General features: G+C 35.9%; 1 protein-coding gene across 32 annotated transcripts in view; it reads left to right on the top strand.

Moving 5' to 3' along the window:
* The window catches only part of LOC129577351 (transient receptor potential cation channel trpm), a 58,425-nt gene extending 39,171 nt beyond the window's left edge, over window positions 1-19,254 (top strand). For 10 of the 32 annotated variants that reach the window (XM_055464194.1, XM_055464192.1, XM_055464199.1 and 7 more), the window contains 24 exons: window positions 502-661; window positions 885-1,021; window positions 1,341-1,497; window positions 1,669-1,816; window positions 2,237-2,415; window positions 2,491-2,655; window positions 2,944-3,045; window positions 3,290-3,476; window positions 5,023-5,424; window positions 5,737-5,886; window positions 6,509-6,565; window positions 8,421-8,561; window positions 10,845-10,991; window positions 11,119-11,276; window positions 12,757-12,947; window positions 13,320-13,465; window positions 13,607-13,703; window positions 13,942-14,063; window positions 14,677-14,809; window positions 15,174-15,406; window positions 15,555-15,752; window positions 15,885-16,521; window positions 16,712-17,004; window positions 17,190-19,254. In XM_055464194.1, the coding sequence (XP_055320169.1) occupies window positions 502-661; window positions 885-1,021; window positions 1,341-1,497; window positions 1,669-1,816; window positions 2,237-2,415; window positions 2,491-2,655; window positions 2,944-3,045; window positions 3,290-3,476; window positions 5,023-5,424; window positions 5,737-5,886; window positions 6,509-6,565; window positions 8,421-8,561; window positions 10,845-10,991; window positions 11,119-11,276; window positions 12,757-12,947; window positions 13,320-13,465; window positions 13,607-13,703; window positions 13,942-14,063; window positions 14,677-14,809; window positions 15,174-15,406; window positions 15,555-15,752; window positions 15,885-16,521; window positions 16,712-17,004; window positions 17,190-18,113 (5,264 nt within the window). In that variant the 3' untranslated portion in view covers window positions 18,114-19,254. The remainder of the gene's footprint in view (window positions 1-501; window positions 662-884; window positions 1,022-1,340; window positions 1,498-1,668; window positions 1,817-2,236; window positions 2,416-2,490; window positions 2,656-2,943; window positions 3,046-3,289; window positions 3,477-5,022; window positions 5,425-5,736; window positions 5,887-6,508; window positions 6,566-8,420; window positions 8,562-10,844; window positions 10,992-11,118; window positions 11,277-12,756; window positions 12,948-13,319; window positions 13,466-13,606; window positions 13,704-13,941; window positions 14,064-14,676; window positions 14,810-15,173; window positions 15,407-15,554; window positions 15,753-15,884; window positions 16,522-16,711; window positions 17,005-17,189) is intronic. The other 22 variants (XM_055464205.1, XM_055464209.1, XM_055464206.1 and 19 more) reach the window with 7 other exon arrangements.
* The last annotated feature ends 2,872 nt before the right edge of the window (window positions 19,255-22,126 follow it).

Below are 22,126 nucleotides of genomic sequence, written 5' to 3' on the forward strand. Positions count from 1 at the left end.
CTCGCTCACTCGTAATCTCTCTCTGGTTTAGGCTCTCTCCGTGTCTCCCGTTGGTTCCGTTTCTATTTTCTATTGTTACGTTTGCTGTTGTTGCTGCTTATTCCGCATCTGACTTTAGGTTTCATTATTTTATTTTTGTTTTTGCACCCGCCCGAAAATGTGCTTACCATAGCCAGCTGACACATGCTGGCGGTAAAAAGACAATTTCAATCCGAAAATGGCAAGTCTTCTCATGGCTATAATACCCAAAATAATTGCTGTGAAACTGAAACTGGGGCGTCAGTGACAGTGGTGTTGACTATGACAACAACAACTGATAACGATTAAACTTAAAAATTAAATTGAATTGATCACATTGTAAAGAAATAAGTATGATACAGCATAACAGCAGCAGCAGCAGAGAGAATAAGAAAATGTTCGAATTCTCGACGTTCATCGAAAGATTGATTTCATTTGTTGTTGTTGACTTAAATTTTTTTGTTTCGTAAATTCAATTTGCAGGCGTAACAAAACAAGTTGGCGATGCGCTGCTCTTAGAAGGACAGCAGCGAACTGGTCGAGTTGTGAGCATCGGTATAGCACCGTGGGGAATTGTTGAACGAAATCACGAACTTTTAGGACATAATCGAGATGTACCTTGTCATAGTATATCGTCTCCAAGGTATATATGGTGTATTCTTTTCGGTTGAATTACTCGTACTTACCTACTGACTGAAAAAAAAACACAAACAAAGCATTCGCAGTAGCTGTTTACTTCGCCGTTGAACAGGCGCTTTTGCAAACCTATTTACAACGCATTTATTTTCATGTGCATAATTTCTGATGATAGTTCACCGCACACTGCTGTATCTTTTGATTTTGTTCGCTCTATTCCTTGTCAATAGATCAAAATTGGCTGTATTGAACAATCGACACGCATACTTTTTGCTCGTGGATAATGGAACACAGGGAAAATACGGTGCCGAACTCATTCTACGAAGGAAATTAGAGAAATTCATATCCAGCCTAAAATTGCATCCATGTGAGTGCTCTATATAAACGTACATACCAATATTGTGTGTCATTATGCACACTGCATAGAAGCCACATTTAAATGGCTTGGATGCATGCAGCAGATGCATTTTCTCAATTTTATTTCACTTAAAATTTATAATTCCTCCTTGGGGTGATGGCACATCATGTAGCCAAACTCGCATACAGACTTTTAATAACCCAATTGTTAGGGGTCACTTGTTGGCTCTCGTTGACATTCAAAAGCTTTTCCATCCACACATTCCAATCAAAAAAGTTTGGTTTAATTTCGTTTTTGTTCCATTTGATTTTCCATTTTAAATATATAGTTACACACTCAAGTACACCGGTCGTGTGTTTGGTCATCGAAGGAGGTACGAATACAATTCGAGCAGTTTTAGAATATGTTACCGATACTCCACCCGTCCCGGTGGTCGTTTGTGATGGTTCCGGACGTGCTGCTGATCTCATTGCATTTGTTCACAAGTAAATTTATCGGAAATATTTTAAGCTCACCCCCCACTCATCATCATCATCATCATCATCATCGTATCTATCAGTTTTTGAAGCATTCATCAATTTTCGCATACATTCATTTAGCACATGACACCATATATATGTATGTTTGTAAATATGTGTTGATTAAATATTTTGCAGGTATGCATCGGACGGAGAAGAACAAACAGTGCTCGAATCGATGCGTGACTATCTCTTAAATATGATTCAAAAAACGTTTGAAGTTGGCATTGACCAGGCAGAGTGTTTATATCATGAGTTGCTCCTATGCACGCGCAACAAGAACTTGGTAAATGCCATTCCATTCCATACCTCGGAGTGTGTTTCGGATATACATATATGTGCAGTTTAACATTACAAATACCTTCTAAAACAAACAATCAAGTGGTCATTCTGCCCTCGTTTGAATATTTAATTACATATTTAGTAGACACATGGGGCTGCCATTCAAATTTACGCCTCAATACACTTACCTTTCCAACTCTGCATTTTTCCGGGTCATGTGTAGTCTTCGCGCTTTTTTTATTTTTCTCTCTCTCTCACTCTCTCTCAACGTGGGAGATTCTATTTTTTTCTTTTTTCTACTGAATATCTAGTTGCATCCTTGATGCAACTTCGAACCAAACGGAAGGAAATACGAAGCAGAAGAAGAGAGAGGAAAAATGCACACAAACGAGGCATTTTATTTATTAAAATTTTAATCAAATAGATCACTGTGTACCGGATTCAAGAGAAGCCCGAAGGCGAAACACAAGAACTTGACCAGACCATTCTAACGGCACTGTTCAAATCTCAACATCTTTCGCCGCCGGAGCAGCTGAGTTTGGCATTGACATGGAATCGTGTCGATATCGCAGCATGTGAAATTTTTGTGTATGGTCAGGAATGGTAAGCTAAATCTAAGTCTGTTCCGTTTTTTGTTTTAGATGCGATTTTGATTTAAGCCATACTGATTTATTGAAGGCCACACGGTGCACTCGACGATGCAATGATGCAGGCGCTTGAACATGATCGCATCGATTTCGTGAAATTGCTACTCGAAAATGGTGTGTCGATGAAAAAATTCTTAACCATACCACGACTCGAAGAGCTTTACAACACAAAACATGGGCCAGCCAACACGCTCGGGTAAATATTTGCTGTAGTTTTGTGTGTTGTTTGCTGCTGTTAAGTGTGTTGTACATTGCTTGCTAAACTATTTCTGGGTTTGATCTTGTTTTCCTCATGTTTTGCCGCAAGAAATGCGAAATTGTTTGTAAAACAGAGGAAACAAGTGCACACTCCGTTGGGAAAGCATTGCCAGTGACATTCGGCCCATTTAATTCCAATTTTCCTTCCTCTGTTTATTCCATCAACTGCTGTTTTTTTTTCATTCGATTTTTCCCGGTGTAATTTTTACATCGTTTTCGTTTATAGATATATTTTACGAGACGTTCGACCGCATATACCCAAGGGATACGTTTACACGCTACATGATATTGGTTTAGTCATTAATAAATTAATGGGCGGTGCATATCGGTAAGACATTATTTATCGTTCAAAATCTTGGATTGACGTTTTCGAAGAAAATTCCCTGTTCTTCGCTCATTCACACTTGCTTGTACACAGAAATGACTTGTTGAACCACTTGTTTTCAGTCTGTCTTTGCTTCGAGCAGATAGCAAGTGCGAGTGTGAGTGAGTGACGAACAAGATAAAGTTTTTGCTTAATCACGCCAATTGAGTTCCAATATACTTAACGAATTCCACACGTCTATTTTCAGATCGTATTATACACGACGAAAATTTCGGCCAATTTACGCCAAAGTTATGAACAGCTATGTGAACACGCATCGAAAGTCTTCGACATTTCAACGTCATCCGGGCGCTAATTCAATGAGCCTTGTGACCGGCCTACTTCCCTTCACTTCCGAAATGGCACTGTTCGAGTTTCCATTTAATGAATTACTTGTGAGTAAAAGGAAAAATTACACGAAATTAGATGGAAAACTTTCGCATATTGCGAACGGAACGATCCATTTTTGGTGAGTGAGCGAAGAAGCGGACGAGTGAGTGCGGCCAAGTGAAAATAGAAACCCTTTTTCTTGTTCAATGTTCCATGCTCTTTTCCACTCTCCTTCTCGCCCGCTTGGATTGATGTGCCGCACGGGGCTCGGTCGATTTTTGTGAACAAAAGCGCACAAGCTCACTCATTTCAAGTTTTTAATGGAAAAGTAACTTCTTTTTGTTTTCTATATATTCAAAACCAGAAATAGACAGAAGAAAAACAGACGCGGCGTATGCAATGTGTTTTTTTCCCACTCCACTCTTTTCCGCGTTCAATTAAACCGTTTTTATTTTCATTCCTCTGGATGTGAATCAAAGTTCAGAGGTTGTGTTTTTCTCTTCTGAAAAGTGAGGCCAAATTGAATAAAAATCGTTTGAGTTTTTTTTTCCCCACTCTCCGTTTTTGCTGTCGTGTCATCAAAAAGATTGAAACAAAAAAGGGAAATGTTTAGCGGTAACCCGAGTTAGCATTTCACTTTTTCTTTCTTTCATTTACTCTCTCTTCACACTCATTTCACTCTTTCGCATGTATACTATAGACAAAGGAGTGGAGAAAGAGTACGGATTACTCATTTTCGCTGATTCTATTTTATTTGGTACGCATCGGCAAGTCACTCATGTACATCTACAGTGAAAGCGCAAGTCGATGTATTGGTGACTTGGCGATGCGTACGAAATAGAATCGAATGAGCGAAAATGAGTAATCCGTACTCTTTTTCCACTCCTTTGTCTATAGTATATACAGATTTACGGGCAATAACATATTATTAACTATACTTAATAACATAATAATAACGGCGGTATATTTGGTCCAACGTAACATAATAATAACGGCCAATATGTTTATTAACATATCGACATATTATCTTAATAACGACCAAAAAAATCGCAAAAAACAGTTTCATGTAAAAAACATGTCAATTTTTTTGCGATTTTTTTGGTCGTTATTAAGATAATATGTTATTATTATGTCAAATCTTTAATAACGTTATTAAGATAAAAAAAATTCCAACATAACATAATAATAAATATGTCGGGCAATAACATATTAATAACATATCGAAAATGTAAATCTGTAATAGTATACATGCGAAAGAGTGAAACAAGTGTGAAGAGAGAGTAAATGAAAGAAAGAAAAAGTGAAATGCTAACTCGGGAAAGATTTTAAAGAGCAAACGCAAAAAAAGTAGGCATCAATCATTTTTTTATATTTTGCTCTCGGTTTGGTGGCTGTGTGAACTTTGGAAATTCTTTTCGCATCAATCACTTATCTACATTTTTCCCCATTTCCTATGTCGTTTATCATGTTAGACATATGCGTTTGATTTTGATTGTACAAAATATACGGTTAAGAAAACAAGAACGAAAAACCATGCCATATTTTTGATTAAATTCTTATCGAATAGAATGAAAACAAACACCGCTTTTGTTTTTGATTTGATAAAAACAGATTTGGGCTGTGTTAACGAAACGTCAAGAAATGTCGGTGCTGATGTGGGCACACGGTGAAGAATCACTGGCCAAATCATTGGTCGCTTGTAAATTGTACAAAGCCATGGCACACGAAGCGGCCGAAGACGATTTGGATACGGAAATTTATGATGAGCTTAAAAGCTATGCGAAAGATTTTGAAATGAGGGGCGTCAAACTGCTGGACTATTGCTATCGTTGTGACGCTGAACGTGCTCAACGTTTGCTCACCTGTGAATTACACTCATGGTCAAATCAAAGTTGTTTATCATTGGCGGTGGCGGCAAACCATCGTGCGCTTTTGGCACATCCATGCAGTCAAGTGATATTGGCCGATTTATGGATGGGCGGTTTGCGAACACGAAAGAACACAAATCTCAAGGTAAGTTCCACATCATTGTTTATTTATAAACGTTGCTATTCTCTCTCTGGGTTTTTTCCTTCGTTTTCGTTTACCGTGAAATGCATGTCGTTTCGCGAGTTTGTTACTGTTTCTTGGCCAACGTGTTTTATTTTTATTTTTCTGTTTTTTTGAATATTTGACGGCAAAGCTCCGGTCGTATCCGGTATCGCGCTGCGTCATACCGCTGAGGCATAACGATTTTGCATTAACGTAAACGAAAACATTATAATACATATAACACCCGAAAGCCAAAAAAAAAAACCAACAAAAAAATTGCATTTTCATTTCCAGGTGATTTTGGGTTTACTTTGTCCGCCATTCATAAAGCGGCTGGATTTTAAATCAAAAGAAGAACTCCAACAAATGCCGCAAACCGAAGAGGAGCATTTAGAAAACCAAAATCTAGATTATGAAGATCAGGATAAACACCCGGATGCCGAGGTACGTAATTTTTTCCTGAATATACTTCACGTATGCTATTGAATATTGCAAATAAACTGGCAAAAAGATACCGCAAACAAACGAGATAGAACCAAGCAACAAGAAGAAAAAAAACGAAACGAAAACGTACAGAGATGATGATGATGATGAAGGAGAAGTAAATTCCCCTAAAGATAAACGAAATGCGGTTGTATCGTAATTTCCCAGCAGTAGACTACTGTACCTATCCCAAAAGCTGCTACATTAAAGTGGATTGTTAGTGTTTATTCGTCTCATTCTTCTTTTTCTTGTATGTGTTCGTGTGCGTTTACGTGGAGGGTATTCGATTCAGATGTGTAAAAAAAGGATTTCTCTGCTTTCTCAATCTGTGTGTCTCTATCGCGGCCACCCACAGACGTTTTGGGCATTGGCCGATGGAAATCCTCTTCCATACTGAAGAGCTGAAACATGCTGCCAAACTCACTTGGCACATATCACCACCGTGCACAATAAGATAGCCCACACGAAAACCGAACCAATTTTTTGCCGTTTTTTGAAATAAGCAATTGTTTTTTTTTTCTTTTGCCGGGATATCTGTTTTTGATTTTATTATTTTGTTTTTCTTTTTTTTTTAATATTTTAGGCTCTTTTAGCTGATACGTACGCGATGAAAGCCACCAAAGTTCAAGAAAATGGAAAAGTATGTTGACAAAATTAATTAAAAATGACCAAACAATTCGAGAACAAAAAAAAACTTACCAATTCGTTAGGAACGGAGAAACTGAACAAGCATATGCTCATCGAAGTTTCTCCAAACTCTACTTAGCTCTTCTTATTTTCGTTCGTTCGTTTGCCTCTTTCGTTCAAGTCGTTTTTTTTAATTAGTTACACCTAATATATATTTATATATATCTATCTCTCTCTCTCTATCTATCTATCTATGTCTGTTTCTCTCTTCTTACACATAACACACACTGTTTTGAACCCATAAAAAATAACACCACAAAAATCATTGAATGAATATCCAGCGACAAAACGTAATAATCAATTGCATTTACCATGTAGATGCAATACATATTTTTTTCTCTATAGTTTATTGTAATTTGTTTTCACCATTTTTGATAAAACATCATCTGCCTGTGTTCATTTCATCATTTCGCTTCAGTTTCATTTTCATCGTGTGCATTTCTGTTCCATCTTTCTTTGGTTATTCTTTCTCTATAGCCAATTTTTCTTTTTCTCAACACGTTGTTTCAATAATTCCGTCATTTCGACAATTGTATGATCAAGGAGTTTTTACTACTATTCATTTTTTGTTCGTCTTCTATCTAATATCTGTCTCTTTTTCCTCTTTCTCTCTCTCTCTTTCTCTCAGTTCGTGTTGATCGTTTTACGGTTGACAATGAATATTACCATCAAATTTACCATGCAGGCATAAAAATACACACAAACAAACACTCAGCGATGACACATAGAATGTAGAAAGAAAAGAAAACGAAACAAAACAAACAACACATTCACTTTGATAGGATAAATAACACGTGCTAATGCAATATACACAAACATACATACACACATACCAAAGACAAACTATCCCAACCTTATTATTAGCCGTAGAAAACAAATACACACACACACACACACAACTCCCAAAACACCAAGTATCCTCGTTTATAGGTTGGTTCCACTATCTTAAAGAGAAAAAAATACCGATCCGCTTCAGTAAATTCGATGCTACAAGTTAAAAAGCTTAAATTGGCTCGTTTCCTTATACACATATGATACCTACTATCTATATGAACAAAAAAATAAATAAACGAACGTCCCTATACAGCATGCCATTTATTTGATTGCAAAATTTGTTTATGACATTTTGAGTTGGCGCTTATTTTTGCTTTCCTTTTCAACTGCTCTTTCTTTTTTACTTGAGTATGTTTATTGGCTAACCCAATTAACCATTGGTAAGAAACAAGCTTTCAATCATCCTTTTCATTGCAATATGATTGGCTTCAGTACTATTTTTGTGTTTCTTTTCTTCTGTGTGTAATGGTTTTCAGTGGGTTTTTTTAGACACTTTTACCGTATTTTTCTTTTTTGGTTCATGCATTTCTTAGAATATTTTCTGTACCAAAATCAAATTTCTTCTAACCAAAAAGATCTTCTTCTATATTTTTCGCGGTATTTTTTTTACCTTTTTCTTCTTCTTTCTTAACCGCCACAAGAAATTCTCTGAGGAAATTTTGGGATTGTTTTTGATGGTTTTTCAAATATCATCATGTTTCCGCAACCCCATGAACGTGTACTCACTAGTTTTTTTTTCCTCTCGCTTCACTTTCGTTTTTTTTCTGAAATGTTTTTTTTTTCATTGCATAAATCAATCGTAATCATCGTATTACAATCATATGTAGCAAACATTTTAAACCATATCGTCCATAGAGATCATTATTTTCGCTCAAATTTCCACATTTTTTGACAGAAAGATGAGTTTTTCTTGTTTGCGAATGCAAAATAATAAAAAAAATAAGATATATAACACGTGAACATAAAATTCACAGAATAAAGGCACAATACCAATTTCCCCAGTAACATCTACAACAACATCACCACCAACAACAACAACAACAACAACAAAAACACGAACAACAACAACAACAACAGCAACAACAGCAATAAAAACGAATTCAGCAGGTGGTCAGGTGATAATGATTGACACACGTTTTTCATTGCGTTTGTTTGCTCTTCCTGTTGTCACATAAATTTGTGTATTTGTTTCATATGAACGAGTGTAAATGATGTAATACATCGGAGGGATCAGAAAATATGCCATTCCTACTACTACTCTTTTTCTCAATCTATGATTTCTTCGTTTCATACGTTTTTCCTCAATTGAATTGTCATTCAAATGAAAGAAGAGAAAAAAATGAACGAAAATATGTATGTATATGAATAATTTCGTTGGATGTTGTTTCGAAATGGCATTAAAATAAAAATAAGACTCTATTGAATTTGCATGTTTCGTCGAGGACGTTGATTCAACACGTTACAATTTAACACGCTGCCTTGCGCGAACAGGGAGCATTTTACAAATATGATTATTATTCACGGGCACAGCAGTTCGGATGATGCATGCCGTCTAGTTATAGTCATTCCTTTTTTATGGCATTATTTTCCCATTTTTTGATGTGAACGCTCGAGCGCGTGCCAGAGAGAAAATTCCATCCCATAAACCTGTCATACGAGAGATGTGACTCATACATACGATATAGAAGTTTTTTTTTTTGCTCTTTTGGTCAAATATATTGTTCGTAAAATGTGAACACGAAATTGTCATCAATTATAAATTCGTACGGGGCCCTCGAGTGCTCCAAATGGGAACGATGGAGCGGCTGAATGGCACATACTGACTCCCACCGACTCACTGATTCCCCAAGATCCAACACATAGCACACAAATTCTCTCTCTATCTCTCTCTCTTTGTTTGTGTGGATGTAAAATCTGTTGACTCGTCGATTTTGATCATTAAAATTCATTTTATCCATATTTGAAATTCATTTTCATAATTTGATGAGGCCCAAATCCTATTTATTCATGATAAAAAGCAACAACAGCAACAACAACCAAACATATAGCGCAGTGCTGTCCAACATGGTGGCCACTGGGCCACATTTGGCCACCGAGACAATTTCAAGTGGCCACGAGAAGATTTGATTTCCATGATATATTATATTTAATTTTCAATGATTTAACATCAATTTGATAAACTGAACCGAACAAAGAGCAGCAATAGAAATAAATTCGCTACTACAAAATTCTCAATAACGCTCTATTTAACATAAACATTTGATAAAAACGGTGCTATTTTTTCGTTTGTAGCTTCATTTCAATTTTTCATTAAAAGTGTGTAATAAGCAATAATTTTGTATGCAAGCATATTTGTTTTGATTGGATTCGGTCGATGAATCTTGTCGAGACTTGTTTATGTAACAATGCTGTCGAGTTCGTCATTCGCTTTAATTCAAACCAATTCAGTGAAGAATTCGAGCTCGGCTACGACACAGACATTTTTTTTCAGTATCTCAATATTTTGATTAAAGCATTCCATTCACGATTTTCGGATTTAAAAAAATTTCATTTGGCATTCAAGTTTTTGAAAAATCCATTTCTTTTCAATCAAAATGATATTCAAAATCTGTCCGATCTTTTCAATACAAAGAAAACTCACTTGGAGTTTGATATTTCGCTAATAAATGAAGAAACTCATTTGCCAAATGAAATGAGTGATGCATTGTGGAAGCGGTTGCTATTAAATTGTAACTTTTTGGTGCTCAAAGATATTTTACCAAGATTTCTATGTATGTTCGGCTCAACATATGTTTGTGAGAGCACATTTTCCAGCCTTACACAACGCAAATACAAACTCCGCAGTGCATTATCTCAGGAAAAATTAGAATCGGAAATTCGTTGCGAACTTTGTGAATCCAAGCCCAATTTAACTGAATTGACCGAAAATAAAAGTTGTCGACGATCTCATTAATGATTGAATAAAGAAACATCAAATGTTTATCGACATTTTTGGGTTTTTCTCAATGTTTGAAAAAGTGGCCACCGGCTTGATCTCAGGACCACTATTTTGGCCACAGCAGAAAACAAGTTGGACAGCACTGATATAGCGATTTAATTTGTGTGAGCTTAGCCGTATCCATTATTTACTCTTTAGTGCTCATTCATAATACTAATTGACCTTTTCTTGTCTCTTTATATTTATATTCACACGTAATTGATTCATCTAGTTCAAACGAAATCATGTTGATCTCATTTTAAAGACATAACCAAATATATTTCAATCAACAACAGTTATTTATATCCAAGTATTGGAGTGTTGTGCTTTATTACTTCCATTTTCTTACGTATTTTTTTTCCCGTTTCTGGTCTCTTTTTCCCTCTCTCTCTTTCTCTGCCTTGCTTTTTTCTCACCTCAGGTGTCACTGACTGATGCAGATGCGTGTCAAAAAGAGTTTGCACAATTATCACACGACTTCGAAATTCGACATCATCAACCATTACGTCTTAAGAAGAAAATTTACGAGTTTTATACGGCACCAATAACAAAGTTTTGGGCTGATTCGGTAAGAACGACGCGCGCGTACCATGCACTTCTTTTCGTTTTTTTTTCTTCACTTTGGCTGGAAAATTAATTGCGTTTGTGTTTGTGGGGCTGTTCTGTGCTGCTTCTTTTTTTTTCAATTCAAATAGATTGCCTATATGATGTTTTTGATGCTATTTTCGTACACGGTGCTGGTTCGTATGGGACCAGCGCCGACATGGCAAGAGGCCTACTCAATAGCATATATCACCACGCTTGGCTGTGAAAAAGTTCGCGAGGTCATCTCATCAGAACCGGTTGCCATAACGTAAGTGTGAAGCCATTTAGTCAATTATTCTAATCGAAAATTCAACTCGATGGGTTTATTAAATTATCACCGATGCGATTTATTGATTCGATCGCTTTCTCTCTATTTTGTATACATATATACGCATAGAATCATTATTTCATCAAGTACCAACACATATCGTATCATCATAAAAAAAAAGTAGCTCTTAAAAGTGTGCAAATGCGGTCGTTCTCTCGAACTCAAGCTCTCGACAAGGATGGAAAGAAGAAAAACAGCGCGCACGGGCGGGCTGGCGCGTACATAACGACAGAAAATAATAAGATATTATGGGTTGTTTATCCGAAGTTAATGTTGAGTCTATTTATGCGACACAACCCGTGTACACACTTTCCAACCGCTTAGTCGTTCACCCATCGAATAAATATCTTATAATATCGTTGGAGCATTGAACCCATATACACTAAATATACGTATATTTTGTTGACGGTTATTCGTTTTTTTCTATCGACTGAACTTTTAGACAAGAACATCAAGAGTCTCGAATGGTTCGCAAAAAAAACCCGAGCGTATTAAGATTCAATTTTCAGAGTGAAAGTCAATATATAGCTGAATTTATATGCTTCGCATAAATTGAATTGAGAGCATTTAAATTTATTAAACAGAAGCGCGCAGTCAGTTCCATCTGCCATAAATTTGAACGTGTTTTTTTGGGGCAGGAGGATAAAATATTGAATTGAAGAGCATTTTCTCGTTTATATTAATTTTAAATGTATAAAATATATTGAAAATACTTTGCAGTAAACATTAAAACATCATAAATTCATTATTAATAAAATGTTTTTAAATGAATACAAATCAATCAATAGAGAGAGAGAGAAACCAGTCAATGACAGATAGCTGAGGATATATGCTGAGCATAGAAACTCAGCAAGCTGAGATTGGGATATTTTGACTTTGTGACGGGCTATTTAAACAAATTTATGATGGAGCGGAGTTTGGAACCAGACATTCACTGTGGCTGCATATATAGCTGAGCTATTTACAAATAGCTGGCTGTTTAGTAAGTTTTGATTTTGTGACTATCTTGCCATGCAAATTCATGTGGGATCCAAGAATGTGGGACACCTTTTCAATCATTTACATACATTTTTTGTCCCAAATTCGTAGATACCACATGGATTTGCATGGTAAGAAGTCACAAAATCAAAACTTACCAAACAGCCAGCTATTTGTAAATAGCTCAGCTATATATGCAGCCACAGTGAATGTCTGTTTGGAACACATTTTCCATTACACTCCTTCAATACTCCACCAAAATTCCACATATATTTGCACGAATAGCAAGTCACAAAATCCAAACGTCCCAATCTCAGCTTGCTGAGATCCTATGCTCAGCATATATCCTCAGCTATCTGTCATTGACTGAGAAAAACCAATCGGTGAAAAACAACAAGAAAAAATAAAATAATCTACAAATAAAATCATTGGCTATTTTCAGGCAAAAGTTTCAAGTATGGGCATGGAATATGTGGAATCCCTGTGATGCATTGGCAATAATATTCTTTTTAATTGGTTTATCGTTACGTTTTCAACCCGCATACATGGATGTGGGACGTGTTATTTATTGTGTTGATAGCATATATTGGTACTTACGCATATTGAACATATTAGGCGTTAATAAATACTTAGGTATGATGAAATTAAAATTCCTATTTAAATACAAACACAAATACATGCACTTTTTTACACATTTTTTTTTGTATCAAACATAGAAAATCCATTAAAATACACATTTACACTGATAACTACGTACAAAGTGGTGCACACATTTGCAACACAGACAAAAAAAAACAAATTAAATATAAATAATTATTTGCAATGTGAGATACATACATACACACACTGTTACGGAAGCCACAATGGCAGATATCCGGTGGTGATTTTTACCACTGAACTAATTACCATCACCATGTGTGTACGATGACGTTTTCAAAATGAATCGAACTGAATATGCTCTCTTTCTCTTTTTCTCCATTTTTTCTATCATTGGATGTCCAACAGGTCCGCTTGTAACTATGATGGGCAAAATGGTTAAGAACATGATTTATTTTGTGGTTCTTTTACTTGTGGTTCTGTTGAGTTTTGGCGTTAGCAGACAATCTATCTTGTTTCCAAACGAAGAAGCCAGCTGGCGACTTATTCGCGACGTAAGTGCCATATGAGTACAGAAAACCGCCTCAATTCATCCGCAAAAACAATCAAATGATTAAATAATTTGCTCATGTGTACGATCTTGACCCGTTCCACTTTTTTTTCTCGTTGTCCGTCACATCCCTCCCCTGAAACAGGTTTATTTTCAACCATATTTCATGTTGTATGGCGAAGTGTTTGCTGGCGAAATTGACCCACCCTGCGGCGTTGAAGGCCATCCACCTTGTATCACAGGTATGCCATTATCATCATTTATTTTCAACCACTACCATCATCATTTGTCATTTGACACCACCGCTTAATTAACCCTTTTTTCTCGCTCTCGCTTCCATCATTTCAATTGCATTTTTGCTCTTGATTTAATAATTTATTTATATAAATCATCCAGTCCAGCTATTCTGCGGCTGATATGCATTCACCGAGTGTGGCACAGAGAGTAAATTAATTAAATTTTTATTTCTTATTCATTTAGGTCATTGGGTAACACCGATAACAATGTCCATGTATTTATTGATTGCAAATATTTTGCTGATAAATTTGCTAATTGCGGTATTCAACAACATATTTATCGAAGTTAATGCGGTTTCACACCAGGTAAAATTCAACATATGCCACTCATTCACCGTTCGCAAACAAAGCTCCCCGTTTTTTTTCACATCTCATTTTGTTTGCGATCGTATTTTCATTTTAATCAATTGTTTTGAGTGTATTTTTTTCAGTTTAGCTATCTATAGACAGATTATGGTTTATGCGGTCGTTTGTTGAGCATGCCCGTTTTTTTTGGAATGGAATGCCCACGATTCAAAACTTTCATTTCTTTGTGTCAACATTTTGTTTGTTTCTTTCTTTTTTTTTCAACTTAATTTTTTTATCTCGATTCTGCCCGAAATACAGAACCGAAAAAGAAAATTCATCGATTGCAAGCTTTTGTTGCTTATTTCAAGCGGCCTTATCTAGATGAGAGCATGTGAGATGCGGTGTACCTTGATTTCCTTTTCAGTTGTTACCATTTTATCGCCTCCTATGATTTTGCAATTTGACACAATTTCATCATTTTGTTGACGGAATGGCAACGCCACCGTCCCGTTTTTTTTTATGTGTTTACCTTGGTCAAATGGCAGAGAATGTTTTATTGCATGATGATGATGATGATGGAAACGAGTAATTCAACCATGGCAATTTGTTCGATTCTATGCATTTCTCATAGGTGTGGATGTTCCAACGATTCACAGTCGTTATGGAATATCAACAGAAACCCGTCTTACCTCCGCCGTTCATTGCCTTTTCTCATTTTTACTCGTTGATGCGCTACCTGATACGGAAAGCAAGAGGTAGAGAATGTCTGTAAAGTTCGACCTTAAATTTGACACTTGTATTTTACACGCAATATTTGTTTTCTTTTTCTCTTCCAAAAACAATAATAATAACAACTACTACCCAACGATGATAACAACGTCAACTACAACAACAACGACGATGACAACCGAAAAAAAAACCGTTTGTCGGAAAAAAAAAATGGTGTTTACTGGCTGGGCACACAACGATAAACGACAACGATACACATACTATATAAAATCCGAATGGATGCGATACGACACATGACACATGACACAATGGACAATGATGACAACAACGACAACCGACAATATGCAAAACAACCGACAATGGTATTTTGGCCGATGGCAATAAAATATGCAAAAATAGGGTTGGATATTCCACGTGATAATGGCCTCAAGCTGTTTTTGGAGAAGGAGGACATGGAACGACTGTATGACTTTGAGGAAGAATGTGTCGAAGGCTATTTCCGTGAAACCGAAATCGCAATGCAACAATCCACCGATGAACGTATCAAATCCACCAACGAACGCGTTGAGAATATGTCACAAAAAGTTGAAGATATCAACCAAAAAGAGAATCTACAATCGGCCACAGTTCAAGTACGTTTGATCAACATTTATGACCGTGGTGGCATTCATTTATTCTTAGTTTTTCTGTTGTTGTTATTTGTCATTGGACATTGATGATGGCATGGTTTTTTTTCCCATTTACACAACACCAACAACGTTTCCATTTTGACATTCACAGACCATGGATTTTCGCTTGAGGAAAATGGAAGAGTCCACCGATCAGATTTTATCGACATTGGCTGTTATTCATCGCTTTATGTCGGCACACACAACATTGCAGGACAGCATGCAGGGATCGGCCGTTAATGTTCACGACAACATTCCAATGCGATTGAGAACGGTGTCGGAAACAGAAAATACCACCCACTTGAATACTGTAAGTAGTAGTGTGTGGAGAATGTCGGGCATTGTGCGTTAGGCCCAATAATATAGTATTTTAGATTTTGGTTTTGATTTTTGCCTCACACTTCGTTTCGGTTGATTATAATGTGCTATCGCATTTCCACAGTCCAATCAAAATCGGAAACGGTTCAATCGTTCACTGACCGAAGTCAGACCGGATGCATATATTTTTGATGATGGTTTACATTTTGAAGTTCGAACCGTACATGAAGAGGACGAATTGCTGCAATCGCATGAAACATTGAATGAGCAACAACTACAGCAGAAACCGAATTCACGCAAGATTTCGTTGATGTCCGAAGATTCCGATATTTTCATCGCTAATAAAATATTCGGTGGTGGCGGTGGCGGTGGCGGTGGTGCTGGCGGTGCGACGGCTGTAACGGGTAGCGTGCCCATTGAAACGACGACAAAACCACCGTACTTAAATATACAAACGAGACAAGGAACGACCAGCACCGAGAGCAAAGATACACTGACACCGATTGAACCGCACGAAGCGGCCATTGAAGCTGAGGCCGAGGATGAAGATGGTTCAACCGAAAATATTATGGAATTGAATTTTGAAATGGCACGCCAAAAAGCAATGCGACGACGTTCAATGGGACGACGATTGTCGTCGGAATGCTGCTCAAATTACGATCTAAATCGCTCGCAAACCAGCCTAAACGCAACTCTAGCAATGTCACGACGACAACTCAGTCTCACACAATCCGAACCAGATAGTGGCAACGAATTGACAGGTACATGATTTTATTTCTGCGGTTTTTCCTTTCTTCACACCTTGCAAATTGCCATTCAACAATTGTCATTCAATTTACTATGCCAAAAGCCATTACTTATGTCAAGAATTTCACTAACCACATAATCTTTGTCATTCAATCGAACCAACAACAAACAAACGCACACACAAACATACACACAAACACAAAGGTGGTCCAGTCAAGTCAGCTGTCATACCAATCAAATCAAATCGTCAAATGTTGCTTCAATTTCACTCAGAATACACATCCATTACTGATGAGCTTGAAAATGTGTGTCAAATGATCACGTCACCAACATTGTCGATCAGTCGTGAAAATGAGAAATCACGTTCAAATGCCGAATTCGCCGCACTTTTGGAAAAGAAGCATTTGCATGAATGCGAAGAAAATGATTATCTCATGCTATCAAAGTTGTTCCAAAATCGAGACTCCATTAACGATAGCGACGACGCATTCGGAGATGTATGTCATTATTTACCTTTCATTAAATGCTTTAGTTTTTTTTTGTTAACTCAATCACATGCCATTATTTTATTCCGAGTGTCGAATAAAAGCAATTATTTCAAGTTTTGATTCTATTTTGATTGTCAGCTAATTAAAAAAAAACTGTTTTGCTTTTTCTTTTGTTTTTCTCATTGAAAAAAAAGGACAATTCATCGGGTGATATTCCTCATAAGCGAATGTTACGTCGCGAAACAGCTGTAGAACTGCCAATAACACCATCCAAATCAACTAGTGTGGCAGGAACATCGACCGAAGCAGATGGTGGCGGAGGAGTGAATAGTGTAAATGAACGGACAGATCGATCGTCGCCGATTCTAAAGCGAAATTTATCAGGTGATCCCAGCCATGGTCGAACATCGGCCGCTGCTCAAACATATTTGCTACCATCAACATCCGATCCAAATCATCCACGATTCAGAAAATCCATTGAGAGTTTGCCAAAGAATTCAAGTAGCGATACTGAATACTCACTCCAACCGTATCGTGTGATAAAACAAAGTTCAAACGAAACAAACACATCGTTAACCGGTTCATTCAATGTGGATCAATCGTATGGTGCCCAGGAATTGTCACTCGATACGAATGAAACAAGCGCACATTATACCACTGTCATTGAAAATGTTGATCATGGTTCCGGTTCGGATACAGCATCGCTAAATAAATCGTTTAGTGTGCCGATTGAGACACCAGCATCGAAAGTGTTGCGTCAACAGAGTGAAGGTGGCGCAAGCAGTGGATGTGTTGGTAGTGGACGTTCTCTCAGGAAACAATTCAGCATTGATCATTCATCGTTATCGTTCAAAGTCGATAGTACACCAATAGTTGGTGCTAAAATCAATTTAAAACTTCCAACGATTAGCACAATACCAGCAACACCAACGAAAACACTGTCAGCAGTTGTTAGCAGTTCAACGAGCACCGATGAGTCGAAAGATGAGCGAGACATTCCAACCATCAGTACAAATGTTGTTCAAGATGAAATCGCCAAATTATCATCAAACATCAATCGAAGTGCAGAGGATGAAAACAGCTCAGACCCACCAATCAAGAACGAAACCATGTGCTGAGCGATAGATATTTTTTTGAAAAAATATTTTGTTTTTTTTTATTTCAAACGCGCTCTGCATGGAATTGAACGAGTATATTTTTACCATTCTGCAAAGTGAAATACAAACACACACACACACACACACACACACCGAAATAATATCATACAGAATGCAATACAAACACAGAGGAATCCCATTGAAAAAGTTCACGTTTAAACGTTGCTCATTTAAAATTTAAGATGCAACAACAACAACAAATTATGAATACCTGAGAACCCGTATCAAAAACCGCTCAAAAAATACAACATTCACACCGAAAAAAAAAGCAGAAACAAAAACAAATGCGAACAGTTTGGCCCACTGGAAATACGGCCAGATTATTTTATGTATTAAAATGAAAAAGAAAAAAGTGTTCCCTAGTTTTTTTTTTGGATCCAAACTCCGATGGCTTTCATCTGCTAAATAACGTAATACCTTAATCGATTTATACCGTTTATTTAGGTTCGATATTCGTAGTCATTTCAAACAAAAAAAAAAGCTTCGCAAAACACACACCCACACTAACAAATGTTTTGATAATGATTTCTTTTTTTATTGCGATTGCATTGAGTGGTGCTGTTATCATATCAAAAAAAAATTGATAGATAAAAACACAAATAAAAGCTTCGACACATGTGGTCGTTGAACGGTTACAGCGGTTCATTGCTTTCGGGCGGTTGAGCGAACGAGAAAAAAGCGATATATAAAAAGAAAACAAATTTTACATCGAAATGCATGCAGTGATGCATGGAATTTAAAGAGGAAAAGAAAAACAATTGCAAATAAAAAAAATACAAAGTTACTGACCTCATTTTAGGCATACAAGCAAGCAGTTCAATAGATACATGTATTATATAGAGATGCTATTTTGACTGCAACAAGTCGATTCTAGAATTCGTATTGTAAATGATTCAACAACAAAAATCATCATCGTTTTTATTTGTCGTATTTAATTTTTATTTTTATTAATTTAGTTCCAAGTTGTACTTAGATTTATTTCGTCCACATTTTCAAACCAACAAAAAAGAGAAAAAGAGAAAAAGAAAAAAATAAGCGAAAAGAAACAGAAAATCCGTGTTTTTTTTAAATTCTTGAACCAAATATAAACTATTCCAAGCAACCTTGGCGCTTTGTTATTATTTGTCTGTTTGCATTTTTAATTTCACTGGACCATGAATGACGCACGTGCGCGCGCCTCCATAAAAGCACATATATATTTTTGTATCGTATATTTTTGTAGTTCACCAGTAAAGCGGCTTCATTTATCGGGTATAATGAGCATAATTTTTTTGTTCTTAATTAGGTCGTCTTTGTGCTTTGAGCAGTGCTTTGTTTCTTTCCATTGCGTTTCCATTTGATTATTGTTTTGAGCTCTTGTTAAATTCTCTGCCATCGACGAAGAGATGCTTCGTTTTCCTTCCATCCCAAGAGTTATTAAGTAACATTTAATTAACTCCACGCAAATTACCCATCTACGAAATAGTTTCAGCGCAAAACTTTTGGGGTGAAAACGCAATAACGGTGAAATATGGTTTCAATTCGAAATGCCGCCGAAATTAGAAGAACAAAAAATAATGAACTATGACTATGCACAGGCACACACATACCCGCAGACATTTTACGTTAATTAATTTCGTTAAATTACTCAATTTGCATGCAAACAGTTTTGCTGCCATATTCATTCTGCGTTGCGATTAGTTTTCCACTTTTGAGATGACAATCTGTTTGAAATGTTCGGCTAATCGATATAGAGTAGTTTCGATAGTAGTTGGAGCAAAGCATGTGTGAAATATTCCATGTAATTGCATTTGTGGTGAAACGACGACGTGTAATTTATGCACACGAAATTGAATTGGTTATAAAACAGAATTTCAGCTAAACAAAGTAAGATTTGATTTTGTTGATGAGAAGTGTTGGAGCATCGCTTGCTTGTTAACTTCTCGTTGGCATGTGTGTTGGCCATGAAAAGTTACATCATATTATGTTACCCTTCGTTTGCGTCGAAATTAAATCAATTCAACACAGCAGCACCGAGATAAAGTCGAGTAAAGTGTATGTAAAATAGTTTTGGACGGTTTGACGCTGTCTCAATGATGTTCGACACATCTCCAAAGGAAACGGATTTATTTGTTTACAACCCCTCCCCCACCTCCCAACCACACACAACACACACATTCACCGAATTGAATTGGTTTCTTTTTAGACAAACACTACTAATTAATTACATCACTCGTCCGCTTTATTGTTTCGTAAATCCTGAAAGTGCCGAAATCAAATCGGATCACACGTACCACAAAAATACTTTTTTTTATATTCAAATGATGAAGCAATACAAATGATGAAGAAATGACAAATAATTAATTTTATTGATTAAGGTGACACACAAGTCGACAAAAGCAGTTTCAATCGGTCTAAGAAAACTAATAGAAAAAAATTAAACTACATATATATACAGACACAATATATGTATATTTTAACAAAGAACAAATTTTGAACAAACACAAAAAGTATATGAAAAAAAAGAGAGAAGAGTATATAATTACGTTAATCAAATTTTAATTTTAATATGTGACAATATTCGAGCTGATATGCGGCTCTATGTTGAAATTAATCGAGATTTACCGAAGAGAGAAAAAAAAAACAGAAGATAGAGACCTACGTATTTATTTACAAAGAAATGGACACAGATTTATTTTCAAATAAATAAATGAAAGTAATATAAAACTATATTTCGTTAGGCTTGAATATATGGGATAAAACATACCGAACCATAGTTCATAAATTTTCACTCTTCATCCCAACTATGTGTACGTATATCCTCAGTTAGAGTTGATTTCTGTATTGCCATATATGGCCTACTTATTATTCGCAAATCTTAGCTCGAAGCGGCCACTATTGACGGCATGCTCTCCGACTATTTACTGTAGTTTTTAATTGCTAGCACGTAAGAAATGAATATATCAAATTGGATTAACGATATTTTAAAATTAAAAAAAAAAAACTAGTAACTATTTAAATATATTCGGGACGATTCAACGAGAATGAGACGGCGCAACAGATATAGAGATACGACGAAAATTCAACGTCCAATATGATACACAATGAATGATGAACTAGAAATGCTCAATATATTTTCAAAATAAATATTTTCAATCGAATATATTTTCGATCAACTTCAACTTGCTATTTAAATGATGTCATTTCCTGAAGACAAGTCCCGTTTTTATGGACAACTCGATTTCGTTTTTCTCATGAAATTATGAATATTTCAATCGAAAATGACTAATTACAACTATGAACAGGAAAAAAAAATACTAAAATATTTAACAGAAAAAACAAGCCGCATTTTGTCATTTTTTATTTCATCTTGCATACGTCCTTTGAATCTATTCATCAGAATATTTTTTTATCGAAAAGATGTAAAATTAGAAGAAAACAAAAACAATATTTGTATCGATGAAAAATTACATTTTATCATTGAAAATGGATTTGGAATTTGCTAATAATTTCTTTTTTCAATAAGTTCTCTTTTTTTAGTTCTAAAATTTAACAAAATTCGAATCTAGCAAATCGATTTTTTTTTTCGAATTCATTTCGAATTTCATTTTTTAAAAAAATTAACAAATGGTTGCTATGAAACGTCTTCAAATGACATTAATTTCTTGTAGCTCGCTCTAATTTTTTTTACTATGTCACACAAGATCTCAAAAGATGCGATTAATTTAAAACAAAGAATCATCATTATTTTTCTAAGCTTCCATGATCAATCGATGGCCTGACACACACACACTGCAAATCTCGGATCATGCTTGATTTAGGTTATAAAAATACACAAACGATGGACATCTCATTGTAAGGCAGTTAGATGAAGAAGAAGCAGAAGAAAAAAATGTTTGAAGAAAAAAAAAATGGAAATAATTTCCAAATAGTTCTTATGAATGAAAAATCAAAATTAAATGTCAAAAAAAAAAAAATTATTGGAGGAAGAGAAG

The sequence above is a fragment of the Sitodiplosis mosellana genome, unplaced genomic scaffold (assembly GCF_009176505.1).
Source record: "Sitodiplosis mosellana isolate CC-2019 unplaced genomic scaffold, AAFC_SMos_1.0 Smas_scaffold_6197, whole genome shotgun sequence".
Taxonomy (NCBI): Eukaryota; Metazoa; Arthropoda; class Insecta; order Diptera; family Cecidomyiidae; genus Sitodiplosis; species Sitodiplosis mosellana.